Genomic DNA, 27251 nt, shown 5'->3' on the forward strand with positions numbered 1-27251 from the left:
CACACATCCAGGCAAATGCAGAGTATTCCATCGCACTCCTGACTTGTGCCTTGTAGATGGTGGACAGGTTTTGGGGATTCAGGAGGTGAGTTACTCACCACAGGATTCCTGTCCTCTGACCCGCTCTTGTAGCCACAGTATTTATATGGCTAGTCCAGTTCAGCTTCTGGTCAATGGTAGCCCCCAGGATGTTGATAGTGGGGGATTCAGTGATGGTAATGCCATTGAATGTCAGGGGGAAATGGTTGGATTCTCTCTTATTGGAGATGGTAATTGTCTGGCATTTGTGTGGCGTGAATGTTACTTGCCACTTGTCAGCCCAAGCCTGGATATTGCCCAGGTCTTGCTGCATTTGGACATGGGCTGCTTCAGTATCTGAGGAGTCGTGAATGGTGCTGAACATTGTTCAATCATCAGCGAACATCCCCACTTCTGACCTTATGATGGAAGGAAGGTCATTGATGAAGCAGCTGAAGATGGTTGGGCCGAGGACACCACCCTGAGGAACTCCTGCAGTGATGTCCTGGAGCTGAGATGACTGACCTCCAACAACCACAACCATCTTCCTTTGTGCTAGGGATGACTCCAACCAGTGGAGAGTTTTCCCTCCGATTCTCATTGACTCTAGTTTTGCTAGGGGCTCCTTGGTGCCACACTTGGTCAAATTTCTGTCACTTGATATCATCAGTGGCGTGCTGATTATGTCAATCTAAGACCTTATGTTGGACGGAAGGTCATTGATGAAGGAGCTGAAGATGCTTGGGCCTAAGAATATAAAAAAATAGGAGGAGGAATAGGCCATTTGGCCCTTCAAGCCTGCTCCACCATTCAATACGATCATGGCTTGTCTAATTGTAGCCTTAACTCTATTTTCCTGCATGTCCCCCACAACCTTTGACTCCCCTGTAGATCAAAAATCTATCTAATATATATTCATTGATCCAGCCTCCACTGCTCTCTGGGTAGTGAATTCCAAAAATTATTGATCCATGAGAGAATAAATTCCTTCTCTCAGTCTTAAATGGGAAACCACTTATTTTTAAGTTACTCCCCCTAGTTCTAGATTCCCCTATGAGGAGAAACATCCTCTTAGCATCTACTCTATCAAGCCCCCTCAGAAACATATATGAATCACGTGTACGCAGTGCTCAGGTTTCACTGATGCCCTGTACAGCTATAGCAAGACCTTTATACTCTATCTCCTTTGCAGTAAAGGCCAATCCGCCTTCCGAATTACTTGGTGAACCTGCCTGCTAACTTTTTGTGATTCAAATGTACCTTCTTTGAACTGCCTCCAAAGCTCTGTCTATGCTGATTCTATTGTTTAGCATGTATTTAGTCCTGAGTTGTAGCTTCACCAGGTTGACACCTCACTTTTAGGTGTGCCTGGTGCTACTCCTGGCATGCCCTCCTGCACTATTCACTGAACCAAGGTTGATCCCCTGGTTTGATGGTAATGGTAGAGTGGGGGGATATGCCGGGCCATGAGGTTACAGATTGTGGCTGTGTACAATTCTGCCGCTGCTGCTGATGGCCCACAGCGCCTCATGGATGCCCAATTTTGAGCTGCTAGGTCTGTTCTGAATTTATCCCATTTAGCACAGTGGTAGTGTTACATTACATTAAAGACACTGTCCCACTGTTAAGACGGGACTTTGTCTCCACAAGGACAGTGCAGTAGTCACTCGTGGCAGTGCTGACATGGACAGATGCATCTGCGGTAGGTAGATTGATGGAAACAAGGTCAAGTAGATATTTCCCTCTTGTTGGTTTTCTCACCATCTTCTGCAGTTCCAGTCTAGCAGCTATGTCCTTTAGGACTCGGCCAGCTCAGTCAGTAGTGGTGCTACCGAGCCACTCTTGGTGATGGACATTGAAGCCCCCACCCAGACTACATTCTGCACCACTGCCACTCTTGGTGCTTCTTTCAAGTGGTGTTCAACATGGAGGAGCACTGATTCATGAGGTTTCCTTGCCCACATTTGACTTGATGCCATGAGACTTCATGGGGTCCGGAGTCGATGTTGAGGGCTCCCAGGGCAACTCCTTCCCGACTGTATACCACTGTGCCCCCACCTCTGCTGGGTCTGTCCTGCCGGTGGGACAGGACATACCCAGGGATAGTGATGGTGGTGTCTGGGACATTATCTGTAAGGTATGATTCTGTGAGGATGACTATGTCAGGCTGTTGCTTGACTAGTCTGTGAGACAGCTCTCCCAATTTTGGCACTAGCCCCAGATGTTAGTCAGAAGATCTTCTAAGGATCAACTGGGCAGCTGTGCTTTGTGGTTTCTGGTGGCCAGATTGATTGCTGGTGGTCCAGTTGTTTTCATTCCTATCTGACTTTGTTATTGTGGTTTGATATTATATGGGGTGGCTTGCTAGGCCATTTCAAAGGGCAGTTAAAAGTTAACCAAATTGTTTTGATTCCTCAGTCACATGGGGGCCAGACCAGTTAAGGTCAGCAGATTTCCTCCCCGCAGGAGGTTACTGAACTAATGAGTTTTTACGACAATTTAGTAGTTTCTTGATTTTGTTCCTGAGGCTAGTTTTTCCTTTCAGATTTATTAATTAATTGAATTTAAATTTCCTCAGCTGCTGTGGGGGATATGAACTCATGTCTCTGGTGCATTAGTCCGAGCCTCTGTGTTACTGAGCCATTAACATTACCACCATGCAATAAGCCAATGATCCCGTATTCTCAATTTGTAATGCCACCTTCAAAGATTTGTTTACATACACCCTACATTTCTCTATTCCTGCACCTACCATGTATCTGCCCATTTCACCTCCTTAAGTCTGCTATTATCCTGCTCAATGTTTACTACATTCCCAAGTTTCATGTTATCTGCAAGCTTTGAGATTATTCCTCGAATACCCAGGTCATTAATATATATCAAAAAGGGCACTGCTGCTAATACCGACTCTTGCAGAACACCAGTGTGTACCCCACTCTGGTCTTAAGAAACACTGTTCATCACTAATCTGCTTTCTGCTCCTTAGTCAGTTTGTATTCACACAGTCACTGCCACTTTAACCCCGTCAGCTTTGATTTTGCTATCAAGTGTGGCACTTTATCAAAGGCCTTTTTAAAGCCTGTAAACACACTAACCATCTTTCAGTCCTCTGTTATTTCATGAAAAACCTGAAATGAGTTTGTCAAACAATTTTCCTTTAACTATTCTGTACACTTTTTCATTTATTAACTCATAATTTTCCACATGACAGTTTTGTCTTGGATTAATGTCTCGAAAGGTTTCCCCACCACTGGCCCACAGTTGCCATGTTTAACCCTTTCTCCTGCTTTTGAACAAGTGTAAATTTTGTAATTTGCCATCTTTTAGCCCCACCCCAATATCCAAGAACTGATACAAAAACAAAAATTGCTGGAAAAACTCGGCAGGTCTGACAGCATCTGTGGAGAGAAAGAGTTAACGTTTTGAGTCCAGATGGCTCTTCTTCAGAACTGAAGGACTGACCCAAGGACTGATGCCCAGTTTGGGTTCCGCCAGGGCCACTCAGCTCCTGACCTCATTACAGCCTTGGTTCAAACATGGACAAAAGAGCTGAACTTCCGAGGTGAGGTGAGAGTGACTGTCTTTGACATGAAGGAGACATTTGCGTGTGGCATCAAGGAGCCCTAGCAAAACTGGAGTCAATGGAAATCAGGGGGAAAACTCTCCGCTGGTTGGAGTCATACCCAGCACAAAGGAAGATGGTTGTGGTTGTTGGAGGTCAGTCACCTCAGTTCCAGGACATCACTGCAGGAGTTTAGTATCCTCGGCCCAACCATCTTCAGCTGCTTTATCAATGACCTTCGTTCCATCATAAGGTCAGAAGTGGGGATGTTCGCTGATGATTGAACAATGTTCAGCACCATTCGCGACTTCTCAGTTTTGAAGCAGTCCATGTCCAAATGCAGCAAGACCTGGACAATATCCAGGCTTGGGCTGACAAGTGGCAGGTAACATCCTGGGAGGCTTACCATTGACCAGAAACTGAACTGGACTAGCCATATAAATACTGTGGCTACAAGAGCAGGTCAGAGGCTAGGAATCCTGCGATGAGTAACTTACCTCCTGACTCCCCAAAGCCTGTCTACCATCTACAAGGCATAAGTCAGGAGTGTGATGGAATACTCCCCACTTGCCTGGATGAGTGCAGCTCCTACAACACTGTAGAAGCTGGACACCATTCAGGACATAGCAGCCCGCTTGATTGGCACCACATCCACAAACATTCACTCCCTCCACCACCGATGCACAGTAGCAGCAGTGTGTACCATCTACAAGATGCACTGCAGGAACTCACCAAGGCTCCTTCAACAACACCTTCCAAACTCACGACCACTACCATCTAGAAGGACAAGGGCAGCAGATAGATGGGAACACCACCACCTGGAAGTTCCTCTCCAAGTCACTCACCATCCTGACTTGGAAATATATTGTCGTTCCTTCACTGTCGCTGGGTCAAAATCCTGGAACTCTCTTCTTAACAGCACTGTGGGTGTACCTACACCACATGGACTACAGCGGTTCAAGAAGGAAGCTCACCACCACCTTCTCAAGGGCAATTAAGGACGGGCAATAAATGCTGGCCCAGCCAGCGAAGCCCCACATCCCATGAATGAATTAAAAAAGATTGGGGTCAGACCCTTGATAATTTCTACCCTTACTTCCCCTAGTAAACAAGGATGTATCCCATTTGGACCAGGTGACTTTACTAGTGTGAGCGCTGCCAATCTTTTGAGTATCTGCCCTTTATGTATTTTTATCCTATCCAATGTTGCTACTACCTCCTAATTGATTGTGACAGTGACAATATTCTCTTCTCAAGGGAAACTGACAAATTGGATTCAAAATTGGCTCAGTGGCAGGAAACAAAGGGTAATGGTCAACAGGTGCTTTTGGATTGGTCAAGTGGGCAGAACAGTGGCCAATGGAATTCAATCTGAAGATGTGAGGTGATACATTTGGAGAGGACAAACAAGGCAAGGGAATACACAATAAATGGTAGGGTTCTGAGAAGCTTAGAAGAACAGAGAGACCTTGGAATGTTTTTCTATAGATCCCTGAAGTTAGTAGGACTGACAGATAAGGTCATACAGGATACTTTCTCTCAGTACCTGAGGTATACAATATTAGAGCAGGGAGATTATGCTGGAGCTGTACAAAACACTAGTTGGGCCACAGCCAGAGTACTGTATATGTTATGGTCACCACATTACGGGCAGGATGCGGTCGTACTAGAGAGGGTACAGGGAAATTAACGAGGATGTTGCCAAGTCTGGATAATTTTAGCTATGAGGAAAGATTGGATAAACTAGCATTGTTTTATTTGAAACAGAGGGGGCTGAGCGGAGATTTAATTAAGATGCATGAAATTATGAGTTGCCGACATTGCATGGATAGCAAGGACCTGTTTCCATGAGCAGAGAGGCCAATAGCCAAGGGGTGTAGAAAATTGACTGATTTGAGGGAAGCTGAGTAATTTTTTCACCCAGAAGATATTGGAGGTCTGGAACTCACTGCCTGAAAGGTTCGTAGAGGCAGAAACCCACAGTGCATTTAAAAAACACTTGGAGATGCACTTGAGGTGCCATTACCTACAGGACTAGAGGCCAGCAGCTGGAAAGTGGGTTTAAGCTGATCACTGTTTCTCAGCAGACCCAGAGATGATCAGCTGACTGGCCTCCTTCTGTGCCATAAACTTCTATGATTTCAAGTAATCATTTAGTACCTCAGCCAAGAAAACAACTCAGCATAGCATCAGCACAAATGGTGTAAATGGGAGCCCCTGTCAAAGGACAGGTGATGTCGTGCTCAGCAAGAGAGAGAGTGAGGTTTCCCAGGTTGCCATCCAGCGAAATTGTCATATTTATAAGCTTCATATCATCAAAAGAATAGGACTGTGGAATGTATGAACAATGAACAGGAAAGGAAAGCTGGAGAACCTAAAGCAAGAAATGGAAAAGAAGAAAATAAACATCCTAGGGTCACGTGAAGTACAGTGAACCGGAGAAAATGACTTGACGAGTGATGAAATGAGAATGATATACTTAGGAGGAGAAGAAAAGGGACAGAGCGTAGCACTAATGCAGAGAAGGAAGCTGCCAGATGTGTGACTAAAGTGAAATGCAAGCCTGATAGACTGATACTAGTGAAACTAAAGGAGCAACCAGTGGACAGCACCCTCATTCAGGTGTATATACCCACAAGCGAACATCCAGAGGAGGTTGATGAAATGTATGATAGAATTGAAAAACTGATGGAACTGGAGAGTGGAAAGAACTATGTGGTTGGAACAGGATTGTTGGAGTAGGAAGTGATGACAAAGAAATTGGACTATATGGCCATAGAGTTAAACAGCACAGAAACAGGCCCTTCGGCCCATCGTGTCCATGTAGCCATCAAGCAACTATCTATTCTGATCCCATTTTCCAGCACTTGGCCCATTGTCCTGTATGCTATGGACCTACGCTATGGTCTTAGAGAAAGAAATGACCCAAAAAATGATAGATATCTGCAAAAGAACAGGACTCATAACAACAAATACATAGTTTAGGCAAAAGAAGAGGATATACGTGGAAAATGTTCGGCAGTACAGGAAGATTTCAACTGGACTACACAATGGTGAGAGAAAGATACAGGAATAGTGTTAAGAACTTGAAGGATCAGCTGGGAGCCAACGTAGGCTTAGATCCTAATCTTGTGAAAATGGAAACAGTATTTCAGGCTGAAGAAAATCCAAGGTGGAATCTGCAGAAAACAGTGGAACCTGGAGAGGCTGAAAGAAGTGAATGAAGAATGTATAAACGAAGTGAACTAGAAAAGGCAAGGATACCACCAACACGAATGAGCAGTGGAAACAGATTTAAAAATCAGTCAAGGAAGGAAGCACAAACAGCAGAGGGTTTTTAAGAGGAAAAAGGATCAAGAAACTTGGGTTACAACTGCATTGTCGTAAAAGATGGAAGAAAGGAGGCAATGGAAGAATATCAGTACTGAAGAAGACCAGCTGAAATACAGACACTTGAATAACAAGTTAAGAAGGGAAACAGAAAAGGCATGAGAACAATGGTCAGAAAAGCAGTGTGATAATACTGGGAGAATTGGATTGACTAGGAAGGTTAGACCTTATATATGCAAAAGCAAAGGAGGTCAGCATAAAGGACTGAAAACAACATCAAAAGAGAATAAGGAAGGTGCTTTGTTAACAGCCCTGATGAAATAAGAAAAAGATGGAAGGAATAAATAATTCGAGGCATGACAGGGCTCATACCCATTGAGTGCACATCCTGTATCATGTGGGAACTCCAGGATGCTACCCATGTCCTGGACAACTACATATGCAGAAAGTTCCATCAAATGAAAAAACTCAAGCACCATGTCTTGGAACTCGAGGAGCAGCTGGTGTCACTGAGGAGCATTCGCGAGGATGAGAGCTACATCGATAGTACATTTTAGAAGATGGTCACCCCGCAGCTTATGAAAGAGCAGGCAGAGAGGGGGACTGGGTGGCCGTCAGACAGACCAGAAAGACAAGGCAGCAGAGCTCCGAGGACATCCCACTTTCTAACAGGTAGTCAGTTCTGAGTACCAATGGGGGAGAGGGTTTCTCTGGAGAGAGCAGTGAGAGTCATGACCAGAGCACCATGGGTGGCTCAGCTGTGCGGGGAGGGAGGAGAAAAGACAGGAGAGCAATAGTGGTCGGGAATTCTATAGTTAGGGGAACAGACAGGTGCTACTGAGGCCACAAACGTGATTCTGGGATGTTATGTTGTCTCCCTGATGCAAAGGTCATGGATATCACTGAGCAACTTCAGAGCACCTGGAGGGTCAGGGTGCACAGTCAGAGGTCGTGGTTCACATTGGTACCAACGATATAGGTAGAAAAAAGGATGAGATTCTGCAGGCTGAGTTCAGGGAGTTAGGAAAGAGATTAACAAGCAGGACCTCAAAGGTAGAAAGCTCCGGATTACTTCCAAGGCCATGTGCGGGTGAGTATAGAAATAGGAGAATACACCAGATGAATGTGTGGCTGGAGAGTTGGTGCAGGAGGGAAGGGCATTGGGACCAGTTCTGGGGATGGTGGGATCTGTACAAGCCGGGCGGTCTACACCTGAATAGGACTGGGACAAATGTCCTTGCAGGGAGATTTGCTAGTGTTTTGGGGAGGGTTTAAACTAGATTGGCAGCGGGATGGGAACCTGAGAGCAGGTTCAGATAGGACAAATTCAGAGCAGGGAACGGAAGACAGAAAATTAGTGGGTGAGTCTGAAAAGCAGTAGCAAAGGTTAAAAGGTTTACAGCACATGACTTTGGCAGTGTTAAAAGGTACATATTTAAATGCAATGAGTATAGCAAATAAAGCCAACGAGCTGAGGGCACAGACAGACACATGGCAACATGATATCATCACTATAACGGAAACTTGGCTTAAAGAGGGGCAAAAATGGCAACTCAACATTCCTGGATATAAATTTTTCAGGCAGGATAGAGAGGGGGATAAAAAAGGTGGGGGTGTAGCATTATTGGTTAAAGGATCAATTACAGCTGTGAGGAGGGATGATGTTATAAATGAATCATCAAATAAAGCCGTATGGGTTGAGCTCAGGAATAAAAAGGGGCAGCCACACTGTTAGGAGTGTACTATACTCCTTGAACAATATTGTGATACCCCCTCCTCTTTTACCTCCTTCCCTGTCTCACCTGAAGACCCTATATCCTGGAATATTGAGCTGTCAATCCTGCCCTTCTCTCAACCATGTCTCTGTGACAGCAATTACATCATACTTCCAGGTGTTAATTTGTGCCCTCAACTCATCTGCCTTATTTGTCAGACTCCTTGCATTAAAATAAATACCATCCAACCTTGCCAAACTCCCTTGTGCCTTAACTGGCCTATAATTTCTATGCCTTCCAGACTCACTTGCTCTCTCTTCTAATTTTGGCAGTGCATCTCCCCCTGCTGGACCTCCTCTCAGGATCCCATCCCCCTGCCAAGTTAGTTTAAACCCTCCCCAACAGCACTAGCAAACCTCCCCACAAGGATGTTGGTCCCATTCCGGTTCAGGTGCAACCCGTCTGCCTTGTACAGCTCCCACCACCCCCAGAAACAGTCCCAATGTCCCAGAAATCTAAAGCCCTCCCTCCTGCACCATCTCTCCAGCCATGCATTCATCTGGACAAATCTCCTATTTCCATACTCACTAGCGAGTGGCACCAGAAGTAATCCAGAGATTACTACCTTTGAGGTCCTGTTTTTAATGTGTTTCCTAGCTCCCTAAGTTCTGCTTGCAGGACCTCATCCCTCTTTCTACCTATCTCATTGGTACCAATATGTACCACCGTCTCTGTCTGTTTGCCCTCCCCCTGCAGCCATTCAGTGACATCCTTGACCTTGGCACCAGGGAGGCGACATACCATCCTGGAGTCACATCTATAGCCACAGAAACACCTGTCTGTTCCCCTTACTATCGAGTCTCCTACCACTATTGCTCTTCCCCTCTGTTTTCTCCCCCACTGTGCAGCTGAGCCACTCCCAGTGCCATGAGTGTGGCTGCACTCCCCAGAGGAACCCTCACTCTCACCGTTTTCCAACACAGAAAAACGGTTCTCGAGCGAGATGCACCCTGGAGATTTCCTGACTACCCGCCTGACACCTTTCTCCTGACTGATGGTCACCCATTCCCTCTCTGTCTGCACTTCCGTAAGCTGTGGGGTGACCACATCTAAAAATGTGCTATCTGCGAAACTCTCAGCCTCGCGGATGCACCTCAGTGCCTCCAGCTGCCACTCAAACTCCGAAACTCGGAGCTCAAATAGCTGCAGCTGGTGGCACTTCCTGCACACGTGGTCGGTCAGAGCGCAAGGAGCGTCTAGGACTTCCCACATGTTGCAGGCGGTACATAACATGGGACTGAGCTGCCCTGCCATGCCTCTAGATGAAAAAAACCCTTACATTAAGTTAAATACAGTAAAAAAAATTAAATTATTTATGTATTTTAAATGAAAACTAGAACTCTTACCTTTCCTTAGCTTAATCTATTTTAAACTGGAGAAAAGCTGTTTTTGTGACTGGATGCCTGTGTCCAGTGGGGTTCCACAGGGATTGGTGTTGGGTCCCTTGCTGTTTGTGGTATATGTAAATAATTTAGACTTGAATGTAGGAGGGTTGATCAGTAAGTTTGCGGATGACATGAAAATTGGTGGGGTGGTAAATAGTGAGGAGGATAGCCTTAGATTACAGGAGGATATAGACGGGCTGGTCAGATGGGCTGATCAGTGGCAAATGGAATTTAATCCAGATAAGTGTGAGGTGATTTACTTGGGCAGGACAAACAAGGCATGGGAATACACGATGAATGGTAGGACCCTGAGAAGTACCAAGGATCAGAGGGACCTTGGTGTACATGTCCACCGGTCCCTTAAGGTAGCGGGACAGGTAGATAAGGTGGTTAAGAAGGCATATGGATACTTGCCTTTATTAGCTGAGGCATAGAATATAAGAGCAGGGAGATTATGTCGGAACTGTATAAAATGCTGGTTAGTCCACAGCTAGAGTACTGTGTGCAGTTCTGAAATCCGCAATACAGGAAGGATGTGATTGCACTAGAGAAAGTGCAGAGGAGATTTACCAGAATGTTGCCTGGGCTGGAGAGTTTTAGTTATGAGGAGAGATTGGATAGACTGGGGTTATTTTCCCTGGAGCAGAGGAGATTGAGGGGGGACATGATTGAGGTGTATAAAATTATGAGGGGCATAGATAGGGTAGACAGGAAGGAACTATTCCCCTTGGTGGAGGGATCAATAACCAGGGGACATAGATTTAATGTAAGGGGCAGGAGGTTTAGAGGGGATGTGAGGAAAAGTTTTCCACCCAGAGGGTGGTGGAAATCTGGAGCTCACTGTCTGAAAGGGTGGTAGAGGCAGAAACCCTCATAACATTTAACAAGTATTTGGATGTGCACTTGCGATGCCATGGCATACAAGGCTATGGGCCTAGTGCTGGAAAATGGGATTAGAATAGTTAGGTACATGTTTGACCAGTGCAGACTCGATGGGCTGAAGGGCCTTTTTCTGTGCTGCAGACCTCTATGACTCTATGACCCCCAAATAGTGAGAGGGAGATAGAAGAGCAAATACGTAGGCAAATTTCTGAGTTCAAAAACAATAGGGCAGTAATTGGGTACTTCAACTATCCTGATACCAACTGGGATACGAATTCTTGAACTGTATTCCAGCACATAACAAGCCCAATGAGAGGGGGCGCAATTCTAGATTTAATCTTAGGGAATGAAGCTGGGCAAGTGGATGAAGTAGCAGTGGGGGACCATTTTGGAGATAGTGACCATAATACAGTTAGATTTAATATAATTAAGGAAAATGATGAAGATAGAACAGGAGTAAAAGTTCTAAATTGTGGGAAGACAAATTTTATGAAGCTGAGAGGTGAGCTGGTGAAAATAGACTTGATACAGCTTCTCAAAGGAAAATCAGTGACAGATCATTGGGAGTCATTCAAAAGCGAGATTCTACCGGCACAGTGTAGATGTGTCCCCACAAAACATAAAGACTGTTCTGCCAAATCTAGAGCCCCCTTGTTATCTAGAAGCACACAGGGTAAGGTAAAGCAGGGAAAGAAAGCTTACAACAGTCACAAAAAAAATACATTCGAAAGCCTAGAGGAGTATAGAATGTACAGGAGTGAGGTAGAAAAGGTAATTAGGAAAGCAAAGAGAGGATGTGAAAAAATATTGGCAGGTAAAATCAAAGAAAACCCAAAGATGTTTTACCAGTACATCAAGAGCAAGAGAATAACTAAGGAAAGGTAGGGTCTATCAGAGATCTATATGGTAACTTATGGGTTGAGGCAGAAGATGTGGGCACGATTCTCAATGAGTACTTTGTTTCTGTCTTCACTAAGGAGAGGGATGATGCAGACATTCTAGTTAAAGAGGAGGAGTGTGAAATATTAGGCACAATAAGCACAGTGAGAGAGGACGTACTGGAGGGACTGGCATCCTTGAAGGTGGATAAATCACCAGGGCCGGATGGATTGTATCCCAGGCTGTTAGAGGAAGCCGGGGAGGAAATACTGGACGCTCTGAGGATCATTTTCCAATGCTCACGAGACACAGCTAAGGTACCAGAGGATTGGAGGTCTGCAAATGTTGTACCATTATTTAAAAAGGGTGTGACAGATAGACCAAATAATTATAGGCCGGTCAGTCTGACTTCGGTGGTGGTCAAATTATTAGAATTAATTCTGAGAGACAGGGTAAACTGTCACTTCGAAAGGCACAGATTAATCAGGGACATTCAGCATGGTTTTGTTAGAGGAAGATCATATCTTAATAATTTAGTTGAACTTTTTGAGGAAGTAACGAAGAGGATTGATGAGGGTAGTGCAATGGATGTTGTCTACAAGGGTTTCAGTAAGGCACTTGACAAGGTCCCACATGGCAGACTGGTCAGAAAAGTAAAAGTCCATGGGATGCAGGGGAATGAGGTGAGTTGGATTCAAAATTGGCTCCAAGACAGGAAACAATGGTTGATGGATGTTTTTACGAATGGAAAATGGTTTACAGTGGCGTTCCACAGGGCTCAGTGTTGGGGCCCTTGCTGTTTGTTGTATATTAATGATTTGGACTTAAATATGGAAAGTATGATTGGGAATTTGCAAATGACACAAAAATTGGCCATGTATCTCACAGGGAAGAGGATAGCTGTCGACTCCAGAATGAAATCAATGGTTTGACTGAGTGGGCGAAAAAGCGGCAAATGGAATTCAATCCAGAGAAGTGTGAAGTAATGCATTTGGGGAGGGCAAACAAAGCTGGGGAATACACAATAAATGGGAGTATATTGAGAGGGGTTGAGGAAGTGAGAGACCTTCGAGTGCATGTCCACAGGTCTCTGAAGGTGGTAGGACAAGTGGATAAGGAGGTAAAGAAAGCATATGGAATGCTTTCCTTTATTGGGCGAGGTATAGAATACAAAAGCAGGAATGTAATGATGGAACCGTATAAAATGCTGGTTAGGCTACAGCTGGAATTTTGTGCACAGTTCTGGACACCACATTACAGGAAGGACATAATTGCTCTGGAGAGAGTGCAGAGGAGATTTACAGGAATGTTGCCAGGGCTTGAAAACTGCAGCTATGAGAAGAGACTGGATAGGCTGGGGTTGTTTTCTGTGGAACAGAAGAGGCTGAGGGGTGACATGATTGAGGTGCACAAGATTATGAGGGGCCTGGATAGACAGGGATGCCCTGTTTCCCCTAGTGGAGAGGTCAATTACTAGGGAGCATAGGTTTAAGGTGATTGGTAGAAGGATTAGAGGGGACATGAGGGAAAACTTCTTCACCAAGAGGGGGTGGGTGTGTGAAATTCACTGCCTGGTTTGGTGGTGGAGGCAGAAACCCTCAAATCATTTAAAAGGTACCTGGATCTGCACCTGACGTGCTGGAACCTGCAAGGACCAGGGGCTGGAAGGTGGGATTAAAATGAGTGGATAATTTTAAAAAAAATTTCTTTTTCTGGCCGGTGCAGTCAAGATGGGCTGAGTGGCCTCTTTCTGTGCTGTAACTTTTTCTATGGTTCTATGGAACATATTGAAGAACTATATGCAAGAAATGAGAAACCTGAAATGATTGAGCTGGAAGAACAAAGTAATGTTGACCAAAAACAGAATTACCTGGAAAAACTCAGCAGGTCTGGCAGCATCGGTGGAGAAGAAAAGAGTTGACGTTTCGAGTCCTCACGACCCTTCAACAGAACTGTTCTTGTCAGGAAAAAGGCCAGAGGACTTCATGCAGAAAATAACAATCACCCAAAGAAAGAAGCCAAAGGCATTACGATGTTCTGACTTTTGTATAATTAGGCTGATTGCCCGTACATTGAAGATTGTGGTTTCTTTTATTCCTTCATGGGGTGTGGGCTTCGCTGGCTGGGACAGCATTTATTGCCCATCCCTAGTTGCCCTTGAGAAGGTGGTGAACCGCTGCAGCCCATGCAGTGTAGGTACACCCACAGTGCTGCTAGGAAGGGAGTTCCAGGATTTTGGCCCAGCAACAGTGAAGGAACAGAGATATATTTCCAAGTCAGGATGGTGAGTGACTTGGAGGGGAACTTCCAGGTGGTGGTGTTCCCATCTATCTGCTGCCCTTGTCCTTCTAGATGGTAGTGGTCGTGGGTTTGGGAGGTGCTGTCGAAGGAGCCTTGGTGAATTCCTACAGTGCATCTTGTAGATGGTACACACTGCTGCTGCTGTGCGTCAGTGGTGGAGGGAGTGAATGTTTGTGGGTAAGGTGCCAGTCAAGCGGGCTACTTTGTCCTGGACGGTGTCAAGCTTCTTGAGTGTTGTGGGAGCTGCACTCATCCAGGCAAATGGAGAGTATTCCATCACACTCCTAACTTGTGCCTTGTAGATGGTGGACAGGACAGTCAAGAGGTGAGTTACTTGTCACACATTTATTGCCCATTCCTAATTTCCCTTGTTTGGAGGGCATTTAAGAGTCAACTACATTGTTGTGAGTGAGTCACTTGGGATGGCAGATTTCCTTCCTTCAAGGGAGATGGGTTTTTACAACAATCGACAATGGTTTCACGGCCATCACAGGACTTTTAATTCCAGATTTTTATTGAATTCAAATTCCACCATCTGCCATGGTGGGATTACCCAGAGCAACAGAGCATTACCCTGAGTCTCTGGATTACCAGTCCAGTGACAATACCACTATGCCATCACCTCCCCCTAGCCTCTGACCTGCTCTTGTAGCCACAGTATTTATATGGCTGGTCCAGTTCAGCTTCTGGTCAATGGGAACCCAGAGGATGTTGATAGTGGAGGATTCAGTGATGTTAATGCCATTGAACATCAAAGGGCGATGGTTGGATTCTCTCTTGTTGGAGATGGTAATTGCCTGACACTTGTGTGGTGTGAATGTTACTTGCCACTTGTCAGCCCAAGACTGGATATTGTCCAGGTCTTGCTGCATTTGGACATGGACTGCTTCACTATCTGAGGAGTCACGAATGGTGCTGAACATTGTTCGCTGATGATTGCAGAAGATGGTTGGGCCGAGGACACGACCCTGAGGAACTCCTGCAGTGATGTCCTGGAGCTGAGATGACTGACCTCCAACAACCACAACCATCTTCCTTTGTGCTAGGTATGACTCCAACCAGCGGAGAGCTTTCCCTGATTCCCATTGACTCCAGTTTTGCCAGGGCTCCTTGATGCCACACTCGGTCAAATGCTGCATTGATGCCAAGGGCAGTCACTCTCACTATTCCCTTCTCCCTCATATGCATTTAAGCATACGAGGAAGAAGGGAATAGACGGTTATGACGGTAGATTTAGATTGGAAAAAGTGGGAGTCAGCTCGACTTGAGATGTTGGAGTAGTGGTAACGTCTCTAGACATTAATCCAGAGTCCCTGGCTAATGCTATGGGGACAAGGGTCAAATCCCATGATGGCAGCTGGTGGAATTTAAATTCAATTAATTAATAGTTGTAGAATAAAAAAGCTGGTTACCATGAAATAGTCATTGATTGCCATAAAAACCCGTCTGGTTCACTAATGGGAAAGAAATCTGTTGTCCTTACCTAGTCTGCCCGACATGTGATTCCAACCCAAAGCGAAATGCCTGAGCAAGCCACTCCCCCTCAAACACCACTGGGGATGAACTATAAATACTGGCATGAAAAAACATCAGGAATGGTTGGGCTAAACCTGCTGACTACATCCCCCACCTGCCCTCCCCTTGCTGACTACCCCATGTGACCTTCCTGACTGCACCCCCCACCTCTCCCACTACCCTTCCATCCTGTGAATTCTGCCCTCCCCATCCACCCTCCTCCTGGTTATCTCCTCCGACCCTGACCCTCCCCCACCCGACCCTGGCTATCCTCCACACACACCCCCTCGGCTACATCCCCATCCTCCTGACTGCACACCCCGCCCCGACAACCCAAACCCCATTGCACTCCCCACTACCCTGACCAGCATCCCACCTCTCCGACTATCCCCCTCCACCATACCAACCAACCCCCCCACCCCTCCGACTAAACCCCTCACCCCCTTGACTGCACATCGCAACCCCCAACAATCCCCAACCCCTGACAGCGCTCCCCACACCCCCAACTCCATGGCCATCACCCCCCTCACTATCCCCCCATCCCTCCGACTATCCCCCCCAACACACTGACTGTTCCCCCACCCCAACTACACCCCCAACATGCGACAGTGTTCCTTACCACACAACTGCACCCCCACGCCCCACCAACTGCCTTCTCCACACCCCCCCACCCCCGCTCCAATCATGCCCCCTTACCTTACCTTCTCCCTGGCTGCTCAGTGGCTGCACCTTCAAACTTATCTGCCCTATGGGAGCTAGTACTATAAAAAAGGCAGCGTGTCCTCCTTCTCTCTGACACTGCAGCCCTGGACAGAGACTATGGGAACCTGCTGCACTACACAGATTTCGCCCAGCCTGACTCGGTAGGTCAGGCTGGATTTACAGCTAAGTAACCATGAGCAGAGTGGCAATCCAACTCAATTGCCACAGCGCCATAAGTTATGGCTCATTGGCTCTGTCTTCACTCTATCAAAACCTTTCCGAATTTAAAGACCTCTATTAGGTCATCCCTCAGCCTTTTTTTCCAGCCTGTCAATCCTTTCCTGACATGTAAACCCACACATTTCTGGTATGATCCTTGTATATCTTCTTTGCACCCTCTCCAGTGCCTCCATGTCCTTTATAAATGGTGAACTAACTGCACGCAGTATGCTGTGTGGTCTAACCAAGGTTTAATAACAGGTTTAGCATAAACCTTACTTTTCAATTCTATCTCTGTAGAAATAAAACCCAGTGCTTGTTTTTTTAATAGACCTTGCTAACCTGTGCCGCAGCTTTTAGTGATTAATATATTCGTACTCCCAGATCCCTTTGTTCCTCTACCCCAACCAAGCCTGCCACCTTCCAAGTAATAAGTGACCTGCCTCTTCTTTCTACCAAAATGTGCTACCTCACATTTATGTGTTGAACTTCATTTACCAATTATTTGCTCATTCTGCAAGTTTATTGATGTCCTCCTGTAATTTGATTCAGTCCTCTTCAGTATTGACTATCTCCCCTAGCAAGTTGGTGTCATTCACAAATTTAGAAATGGTGTTTTTGATTCCAAAGCCCAAATTGTTAACATAAATTGTGAACAAAGGTCCCAACACTGACCCTGTGGAACACCACTTCCCACTTCTGCCATCTAAAATCTAAATTTCCACTCTCCGCTTTCTGTCTTGACATTGGCTGGTAATCTATTCTGCCACTTGTCCCCTAACTCCACATTCGCTGACTTTATTCATTAGTCCAATTTGGGGTGCCTTATTGAAGGCGTTTTGAAAATCCAGATAATGTACATCTACTGCATCACCATTGTCTACTTGCCCCATTACCTCCTCAAAAAATTCAATAAGGTTGATCAAGATTTTCCCTTTTGAAATCCATGCTGACTCTTCATTATTACATTTTCTATTTCTAGATGCTCTTCGATTTCTCCTTTACTTCTCCCATCACTGATGTCAAACTGATTTCTCTATAATTCCCTGAACATGTTCTGCCTCCCTTCTTAAATATAGGAATTATATTAGCTATCTGCCAGCCCTCTGGCACACCATTCTGTGAGAAATTACTAAATAAAAGTCATAATGGGCAGAATCTTTGGCTTGGTGAGCGGGAGCAGGGCCCACTCGCCGAGGTGTAAAATGACACGGGGTGACGTCAGGTGTGTGTCCTGATGTCACCGTGCGTCATTTAGATTTTCAGTTCAGCGGGCATACAGCTGACTTGGCTGCGCGCCCGCCAAACTGTCAAAGGCCTTTTAAAAATCAATTAAGCCAATCAGCTGAGCTGCCCGTCCAACCTTAAGGTTGTCGGGCAGGCGAAGAGCCCAGGCGGCCTTCGCATTTATCATCAAACCTCATCCACGGGCAGGAGGAGGTTTCATGAATGATTTAAAATTTTCAGAAATATTTTTATTTAAAATTAATGCACATGTCCCAGCTCATGTGACAGTTTCACATGAGGGGACATGTCATAAAAATGTTCTCACCACTTTATTACACTTTTTGGACTTGAAACTAATCTCCCTGAGGCACCTCTCTGCCTCAGGGAGATTTCTTCACTGTTTTGCGCCAAAGAGCGCACTCCCGACTCAGGCAACTGGGTGCACAGTGCTTCCTTAATTGGCCTGCCCACATAAAATGGCAGCGCGGACCTGATCGGGGGCACCGATCGGATCCACGCCCGCCTGCACCCGCTTCCACACTGCCTGCCCGACAGGCAGAAAATTCTGCCCAATGTCTCTGCTCCCTCTTCCCTGGAATGTGTTTAAAATATATGGATGCAAACCCATCTGCACCAGGGGCTTAGCTTCTTTGAGTTTGTTTAATTTATTCACTACATCTTTTTAAAAAAATTTCGAAAGCGTTTATTACTCAACTCATCATTCAATGACATGTTTATCTCCCTGGTAAATACTGAAGCAAAATAATTATTTAATATGTCCGTCGTCTCTCTCTTAATGGTCCAATTCCCATCACAGCCTTTTTTAAAAAATTGATGTGCCTGTAAAATATTTTATGATTGCACTTTAATTGTTTGTGGTATTCTCTCTGCTGACAATGGGTGGAGGAGAGTTTCCATAAGCAATATGAAGATAGCTTTCATTTAAAATTCACACTTTTCTCATTATATGGCTGCTAAATTAATCCAGATGTCACCCCCTCCTTCTCCTCCCACATGCGTGCTCAGGGCTGCTGTTTCAGTGGGATGTGTACGCTGGTGGTGGAAAGCGAATTAAACAGCTAAGCTGACACCAACCCCAGGACACAGTGTTTTGCACTTTGGGGACCCTCAGCCCACCCCAGGCCCTGCAAGGTGGTAGAAGTCATGCTTCAGCTATACAAAGCCCTGGTTAGACCACAGCTGGAGTTACTGTGAGCAGTGTTGGACACCACGCCTTAGGAAGGATATGCTGATATTGGGGGAGTGCAGCGTAATTTCACCATAATGATAGTTGGACTCCAAGGATTAAATTGTGAGGAGAAATTACACAAACTAGGTTTGTATTCCCTGGAATTTAGAAGGTTAAGGAGTGATTTGATTAGAGTTTTCAAAATATTAAGAACAACAAATAAAGTAAATCAGGAGAAATTATTTCTGCTAGTTTAGGTGTCTAGGGACTGTTGTGAAATTATGAAACACTCCTTAACGCAAAGGGTGGTGGTTTGGAACCCTCATCTGCAAATGGAAATTGTTGCTAGACTGTTATTTTAAACCTGAGATTGGAAAAAGTTTTCTTAGTCATAAGTATTAAGGGATATGGGGCAAAGGTGGGTATATAGAGTTGTGTTGCAGTTTACTATCATCTCATTGAATAGTGGAACAGGCTCATGGAACTAAATGGCCTCTTCCTGTTCATCTGTTGTATGTTATTGTGATTGCATCTTTCAGAAAAGTGCCAAGTCCTGTAACTGATGGAGAGGATCTGAAGTCCCAGGAAGAGGTTATGAGTTTGGGGGGGGGGGCGGGGGAAGAGGTGACAACAACAGTTTATGGTGAGGATGGGAGTGACAATGGGAGAGAGGGGGACAGTTACACTAACAGTGGGGGAAGGATGATATTGGAGGAATGGGTAACAGTGCAGGAGGAGAAGATAGTTGGACTTTCTCAGGAAGCACCACATGGACTGCAGCAGTTCAAGAAGGCAGCTCACCACCTTCTCGAGGGCATTTAGGAATGGGCAATAAAAGCTAGTCCAGCCAATGACGTCCACATCCTGTTGAGGAATAACTAGAGGTACCGCAGCAACATGTATTAATGGGGTAGTGAGTCAAGCATTGCTAGGTTGGTATCTGAGTTATTTTGGATATACTGGGATAGTGGATTAGTTTATCTCTTTGTCTCAATGATGACCTCCAGTGGGAAGAGTCTAAATTGGTTCTTCATCATATTCTTTTCTTTTCTAGGAATTGAAGGACCCCCTGGACCCCCTGGACCACAAGGTAGGGCATGCCCAATGTGACCAATTGTTTTCTGTTCCTTCCTACCATGCCAACTCTTCAATCTCCATCCCTGAATATATCCTGTCACCTCAGGGCTGATGTGGCAGCCAATTCCCACTCTTCTGTCTAGCTCCAATCATCAGAAGATGGTCTTCACAATGCTACCAAGTGACATTTAGTCACCAATAACCTACTCCGTCATATCTAGTTCCACTGTGTTGCTCTTTCTGATCCCGTGTCACCCCCCAGTGTCCCTCCCTCTGTTTCCAGAGTGCTGGGCTTCACTCCGGGTATTTTGATTTCTGATATGTTTCGATTCTCACAGGTCCTGCAGGTGAAGACGCCTTCATTGAACGGATTTCATTTTCTGCGGCCCTCACCACTCCTCAGCTCAATCCTGGGACCATCCTATTTGATAAGGTGTTGGTGAACGAAGGAAGCCATTACAATCCAAGTACAGGTGAGGCCTGGGTTCCCCACTTAGACTACTGCCTAATTCCCGACCCTCCTCTCTAATAGTCTAACCTTCTGAGCATTCTGTCCTGTTGTTTTCAGGTATCTTTACTGTCCCATATGATGGCCGATACTTCATTAGTGCTATTTTGACCGGACATCGTAACCAGCGGATTGAAGCTGTTCTCGCAAAGTCTAACACGGGGCTGGCAAGGATTGACTCGGGGGGTTTCCAACCCGAGGGGTTGGAGAACAGGCCTGTGGTGGGCGCTCAACCTATCTCAGGATCCCTGGGAATCTTCAACATCATCTTGCCCCTTCGCCAAGGAGACACAGTCTGTATCGACCTGGTTACAGGCAAATTGGCCCATTCAGACGAACCCCTGACGGTCTTTAATGGGGTTCTTTTGTACGAAGACGAGGATATTTGATGGAATGGTCTCCCTGGGGCCTGCCCTGTGCTGTATTTAAACAGAAATATATTCAGAGCTCATTCACATCAAGTTTGAGATCTAGATTCCGATCTCCACACTGCTGCTGAATTATTTAACAGAAAGCAAGTTGTTGCAATCTTTGACACCAACTGATGCTGCGCAGAGAGGACTTGATAGCCTCTATTTTATCTTTTCAACATGAACCATATTTAATGAAAGAGCCAACCTGACCATGCCTATCTGTGTAGAATTCAGAAACATTCCAGGACCAGGTGCTTGGTTGGTGGAGTTTGGTGTCTGGAATGAGAAGGATTGAAAGGTTCCATATCCACACAAGGAATTGAGTTGCTTGTATTGAAAACTATCAGCTCAGAGATGATTGGTTATAAATAAAAAGCTCAATTTTTTAATGCTGGGATTGTCTCATTTTATTCAATCTAAATTATGTGGCGTTTCTCTTCCCAAACACTTTTCATGCAGAAAAACAGCTCCAAGGTGTTTCCAAGGAGTGCAAACTAAACCAACACCAAGCTACATATTCTCTCTCTCTCGCTCCATGCAGTGTCCTCACTGTCAGAGGATTGCTAATCATGGTTTATGTCATGATAGCACTAAGGGGAAAGTCAAAAGGCAGGTCTCAAGAACGACCTTGAGACTGAACTGTAGTGTCGCCATTATTCTGCACTACCATCTAGCTAACTGAATGAAGGTTTTAAGGAGCATCTTAATTTTGAAAATCGCCAAACGGCAGAAATTTCTCATCACTACCAATAGGTGATGGCCTTGTCAGCAATGCTTGCATCGCAAGAACAAATACATTTTAAAACATTGAGTACACACCCATGTCTGTACTCTCTCCCAATTCCCTATCCAAGCCAACTGGAGGCAATTCCATGCAATCTCATTTTTGCTAAGGCTCTTGTGTGAAAACATATCGAAAGGCCACTGGAAGTCCATATAAATAATAGAATCATAGAATCAATAGAGCACAGGTGGCCATTCGGCCCATCATGTCAGAGTTGTCGCTCCTAAGGAGCAATTCACTGCCACTCTCCTGCCCTCTTCCCACATTCTTCCTTTTCAGATATTTAGAAAACATAAGAAAAATCGCACAGAAGGCCACTCTGCCCATTGTGTCAGTGCCACCAACAAACGAGCCACCCAGTCTATATCATCCCCTTGTCCACCTTAATAGTGAATCCTGAAAAAAATCAACTTGATCACTTGCACATGAATGACCTTTACAAATCCACATCGACTGACCAGCTCATATTTGATCAAATGCTTACTTGGTCTCTAATAACAGACTCCAGTCACTTCCTCACAACTGATGTTAAACAGACAAGCCTGTGGTTATCTGGTTTCTCTCTCCCACCCTAATTAAATATCAACAGGTTACCTGAGTAGGCAAAGTGGCAGATGGTGTATAATGTGAAGTGTGAGGTTACTCACTTTGGTCATAAGAACGGAAAAGCAGAATATTATTTAAAATGTGTGAAACTTATAAATATTCAAAGAGATTTGGGTGTGCTGGTGAAAGGAACACAGTTAATATCAGGAACAAGCAATTAGGAAGGCTAATTGCATGTTCGCCTTTATTGCAAGAGGATTGGAGTACAAGAATAAAGAAGCCTTGCTGCAATTGTACAGGATTTTGGCGGAATACTGTACAGTAAGTACAGTACATTCACTATTCCAGAGGATTGTGGATGCTTCATTGTTCAATATATTTAAGGCTGAGATAGACAGATTTTTGGGCTCTCAGGAAATCGGGGATATGAGGAGCAAGTGGGAAAGTTCAGTTGAAGCCAGAGATCAGCCATGATTATATTGAATAGCAGAGGAGGCAACAGCATTGCCAGTATTTTCTCCATTACCATTTTGTTACTTATATTAAATCCAGTAAATTCCTCTCTTTGATTTGTTTTTAGTTGCTTATTACTAACGCTTTTTCTTTTCCTCTGCTGTGAAAACAATTACAGAGTACTCACTTGGATAAATCTGTCATTCCTTTCTCTATTACAGTAACACCTGTGGATGTCATTAAACAAACTTACATCTTCCTCACTGGGGATGCTGGAAACCTGAAATAAAAGCAGAAAATGCTGACAGATCTCGATGTAGATGGAAACAGAGTTAACATTTCAGGTCTGTGACTGATGAAAGGTGATCAAGCGGAAAGCTTAACTCTTTCGTTCTCCACAGATTGTGCAAAACCTGCTGTGTATTTCCAGCATTTTCTGTTTTTATTTCACAGCTCCCTTAACCTCTTCAACTCTTAATATGCCTATGGGGGTTCCGGCAGCTTCAGGGCGTATTGCAATAGGATCGGAAACCCCTAGCTGAGGAAAGAGATTTTGCACATTGATAAGGAATGGAATGAGTGTGGATACAGGTTGGGATGGAAGGGGTGTGTAGGGAGAATGAGTGGACCCATGGGTAGGTCTGTAAGGGCGAGGGGGGGGGGGGGGGTGGGGGGGAGTGAGTGGACTCATAGGTAGGTCTGTGGGGAGAGCGAGTGCAGGTGGAAATGCAAGGGTCTGTGGGAGGCTGTGAGCAACAACTTCCTGAATCATGAAATCACACACAATATGCACACGCGTGCGCGCGCACACACACGATGGACACACACATACGATACACACGTGTGCACACACACACGTGATGGACACACACGATATGCACGTGTGCGCACACGGTGCACAAAATGAACACGCGTGCACTCAATGCATGCACACACGATACACACATGCACACATGCAAACATGAATACACGAGGTGTGCGCGCACACGATACTCATGCATGCACAAAAACACGATGCACACGCACACACACCGAACGGCATGTACAAAATGCGCGTGCACACACATACAAGATGCGTGCACAGACACGATGCACGCGCACACGATGCACACGTGCTCACACACGAACGTGCGTGCGCACACAATGCAAGCACACGCACGATGCGTACGCACACACAGTAAACGTGCGCACACACACGATGCATGTGCATATACAGTCAATGCGCACGCAAATGATGCACATGCACACACAAGGTGCACACGTGCTCACGCACACACATGATGCACGTGCATACATAATGAACGTGCACGCACACACAAAATGAACGTGTGCTCACACACACACACGGTGCATGCACATACGCACAATGAACGTGCGCGCAGACATGCACACACATGATACGCTCGCGCACACACATGATACTGTGGATGGCTCAGCTGCACAATGGGGGAAGAGTAAGAGTGCAAGAGCAATAGCGGTAGGAGACTCAATAGTGAGGGGTGCAGACAGGCACTTCTGCGGCCACAGACATGACTCCAGGATGATGTGTTGCCTCCCTGGTGCCAGGGTCGAGGATGTCACAGGACGGCTGCAGGACATTCTGAAGGGGGAGGGCGAACAGCCAGAGGTTGTGGTTCACATTGGTGCCAACAACAAAGGTAGAAAGAGGGATGAGGTCCTGCAACAAGTATTTAGGGAGCCAGGTAGCAGATTAAAGAGCAGGACCTCAAAAATTGTAATCTTTGGATTGCTCCCTGTGCCATGTGCTGGAGAGTATGGGAATAGCAGGATAGAGAGGATGAATGTGTGGCCGAAGAGATGGTGCAGGAAGGAGGGCTTTAGTTTCCTGGATCAATGGGTCTGTTTCTGGCGAAGGTGGGGCCTGTACAAGTCGGACGGGTTGCACCTGAACCGGAATGAGACCAACATCCTTGGGGCGAGGTTTGCTAGTGTTGTTGGGGCGGGGGTTTAAACTAATTTGGCAGGGGGATGGGATACAGGGTGGAGGTACAGTACGGGGTGATGCACAGCCAAATATAGCAGAGAAACTAAGTCAGTCTGGAAGGCAGAGCAAACATAGACCTGCTAAGGCACAAAGGAATAACGCAAGGCTGGTTTGCATCTATGTTAACACAAGGAGTCTTACAAGTAAGGCAGATGAATTGAGGGCATTGATTAACACATGGGTTGGTATTGTTACTATCACAGACATGGTTGAAGGAACAGCAGGACTGGCAGCTCAATATTTCAGGGTATAGAATCTTCAGGCATGACGGGGGGGGCGCAGGGTGTAAAAGAAGAGGTGGCATTGCACTATTGACCAAGGAGTCAATTACTGCAGTAAAGTGGGATGGTATCTTAGAAGGTTCCTCAAATGAGGCCATATGGGTAGAACTTAAAAACAAGAAGGGGGCGATCACTCTGCTGGGGGTGTCCTATAGGCCTCCAAATAGTCAGGGGGAGATAGAGGAGCAGATATGTTGACAAATCTCAGAGGAGTGTAAAAATATTAGGGTTATCATAGGGGATTTCAACTTCCCCAATATTTACTGGGATAGTCTTAAGGTGAAAGGCTTAGAGGGGGCGGAATTATTAAAATGCATCCAGAAGAGCATTTTGAGCCAGCATGTAGAAAGTCCTACAAGAGAAGGGGAGGTACTGGACCTAATCTTAGGGAATGAAGCCGGGCAGTTGGTAGAAGTATCAGTGGGGGAGCATTTCAGGGACAGTGACCATATAAGATTTAAGGTAGTTATGGAAAAGGACAAAGATGGACCAGAAATAAAGGTCCTGAATTGGGGGAAGGCCGATATCAATATGATAAGACAGGACCTGGCCAAATTGGACTGGGAGCAGCTACTTGTAGAAAAGTCTACATCAGAGCAGTGGGAGTCATTCAAAAAGGAAATAGTGAGAATTCAGGGCCAACATGTTCCTGTAAAGGTGAAGGGTAGGACCAACAAGCCCAGGAAACCCTGAATGTCAAGAGATATAAAGGATTGGATAAGAAACAAAGGAGGCTTATGTCAGATACATAAGGCTGGAAACAGTGGAAGCCCCAGAGGAGAATAGAAAGTGTAGGGGGGTACTTAAAAAAGTAATTAGGAGAGCAAAGAGGGGGCATGAAAAAACACTGGTGAGCACGATAAAGGGAAATCCCAAGGCATTTTATAAGTATATTAAGGGCAAGAGGATAACCAGGGAAAGAGTAGGACCCATTAGGAACCAAAGTGGCAATCTGTGCATGGAGGTTTTGATTACTTTTCATCTGTGCTCACTATGGAGAAGGGCGATGTAGGTGTGGAAATCAGTGAGGGGGACTGTGATATACTTAACAAATAAGCATTGAAAATGAGGAGGTATTAGCGGTTTTAGTGGGCTTAAAAGTGGATAAATCCCCAGGCCCTGATGAGATGTATCCCAGGCTGCTGTGTGAGGCAAGGGAGGAGATTGCAGGGGCCCTGGCAGTAAGTTTCAAATCCTCTCTGGCCACAGGAGAGGTGCCAGAGGACTGGAGGACAGCTAATGTGGTACCGTTATTCAAGAAGGGCAGTAGGGATAAACCAGGTAATTACAGGCCAGTGAGTCTGACATCAGTGGCAGGGAAACTATTGGAAAAAATTCTGAGGGACAGGATTAATCTCCACTTAGAGAGACAGGGATTAATCAGGGAGTCAGTATGGCTGTGTCAGGGGGAGATCATGTCCAACAAATTTGTTTGAATTTTTCGAGGAGGTGACTAGTTGTGTAGATGAGGGTGGTGCAGTTGGTGTAGTCCACATGGGTTTCAGTAAGGCTTTTGACAAGGTCCTGCTTGGGAGAATGGTCAAGAAGGTAAGAGCCCATGGGGTCCAGAGCAATTTGGTGAATTGGATCCAAAATTGGCTTAGTAGCAGGAGGCAGAGAGTGATGGTTGAAGGTTGTTTTTGCAATTGGAAGCCTGTGATGAGTGGTGTACCGCTGGGTTCAGAGCTGGGACCCTTGCTGTTTGTCGTGTACATTAATAATTTAGACGTGAATATAGGAGGAATGATCAGTAAGTTCGCAGATGACACAAAAATTGGTGGTGTAATTAGTGAGGAGGAAAGCCTAGGATTACAGGACGATGTAGATGGGCTGGTAAGATGGGCAGAGCAGTGGCAAATGGAATTTAATCCTGAGAAATGTGAGGTGATGCATTTTGGGAGGACTAACGCTACATGGGAATACACACTGAATGGTAGGACCCCAGGAAGTACAGAGGATGTAGATGTCCATAGATCCCTGAAGGCAGCAGCACAGGTAGATAACAAAAACAGAATTACCTGGAAAAACTCAGCAGGTCTGGCAGTATCGGCGGAGAAGAAATCAGTTAACGTTTCGCGCCTTCATGGCCCTTCGGCAGAACGTTCTGCCGAAGGGCCATGAAGGCTCGAAACGTTAACTGATTTCTTCTCCGCCGATGCTGCCAGACCTGCTGAGTTTTTCCAGGTAATTCTGTTTTTGT

The 27251-nt window shown here is 45.5% G+C and overlaps 1 protein-coding gene across 1 annotated transcript in view; it reads left to right on the forward strand.

The window, feature by feature from the left end:
* Positions 1–21371, forward strand: part of emilin1b (elastin microfibril interfacer 1b) — a gene marked incomplete at its 5' end in the record, with an annotated part of 50270 nt that extends 28899 nt beyond the window's left edge. The window contains 3 exons of the mRNA XM_078535027.1: positions 20039–20074; positions 20400–20534; positions 20630–21371. Of these exons, the coding sequence (XP_078391153.1) occupies positions 20039–20074; positions 20400–20534; positions 20630–20958 (500 nt within the window). The remainder of the gene's footprint in view (positions 1–20038; positions 20075–20399; positions 20535–20629) is intronic.
* Positions 21372–27251: the final 5880 nt, after the last annotated feature.

This window comes from Cetorhinus maximus, unplaced genomic scaffold (assembly GCF_964194155.1).
Source record: "Cetorhinus maximus unplaced genomic scaffold, sCetMax3.hap1.1 HAP1_SCAFFOLD_214, whole genome shotgun sequence".
NCBI classification, from domain to species: Eukaryota; Metazoa; Chordata; class Chondrichthyes; order Lamniformes; family Cetorhinidae; genus Cetorhinus; species Cetorhinus maximus.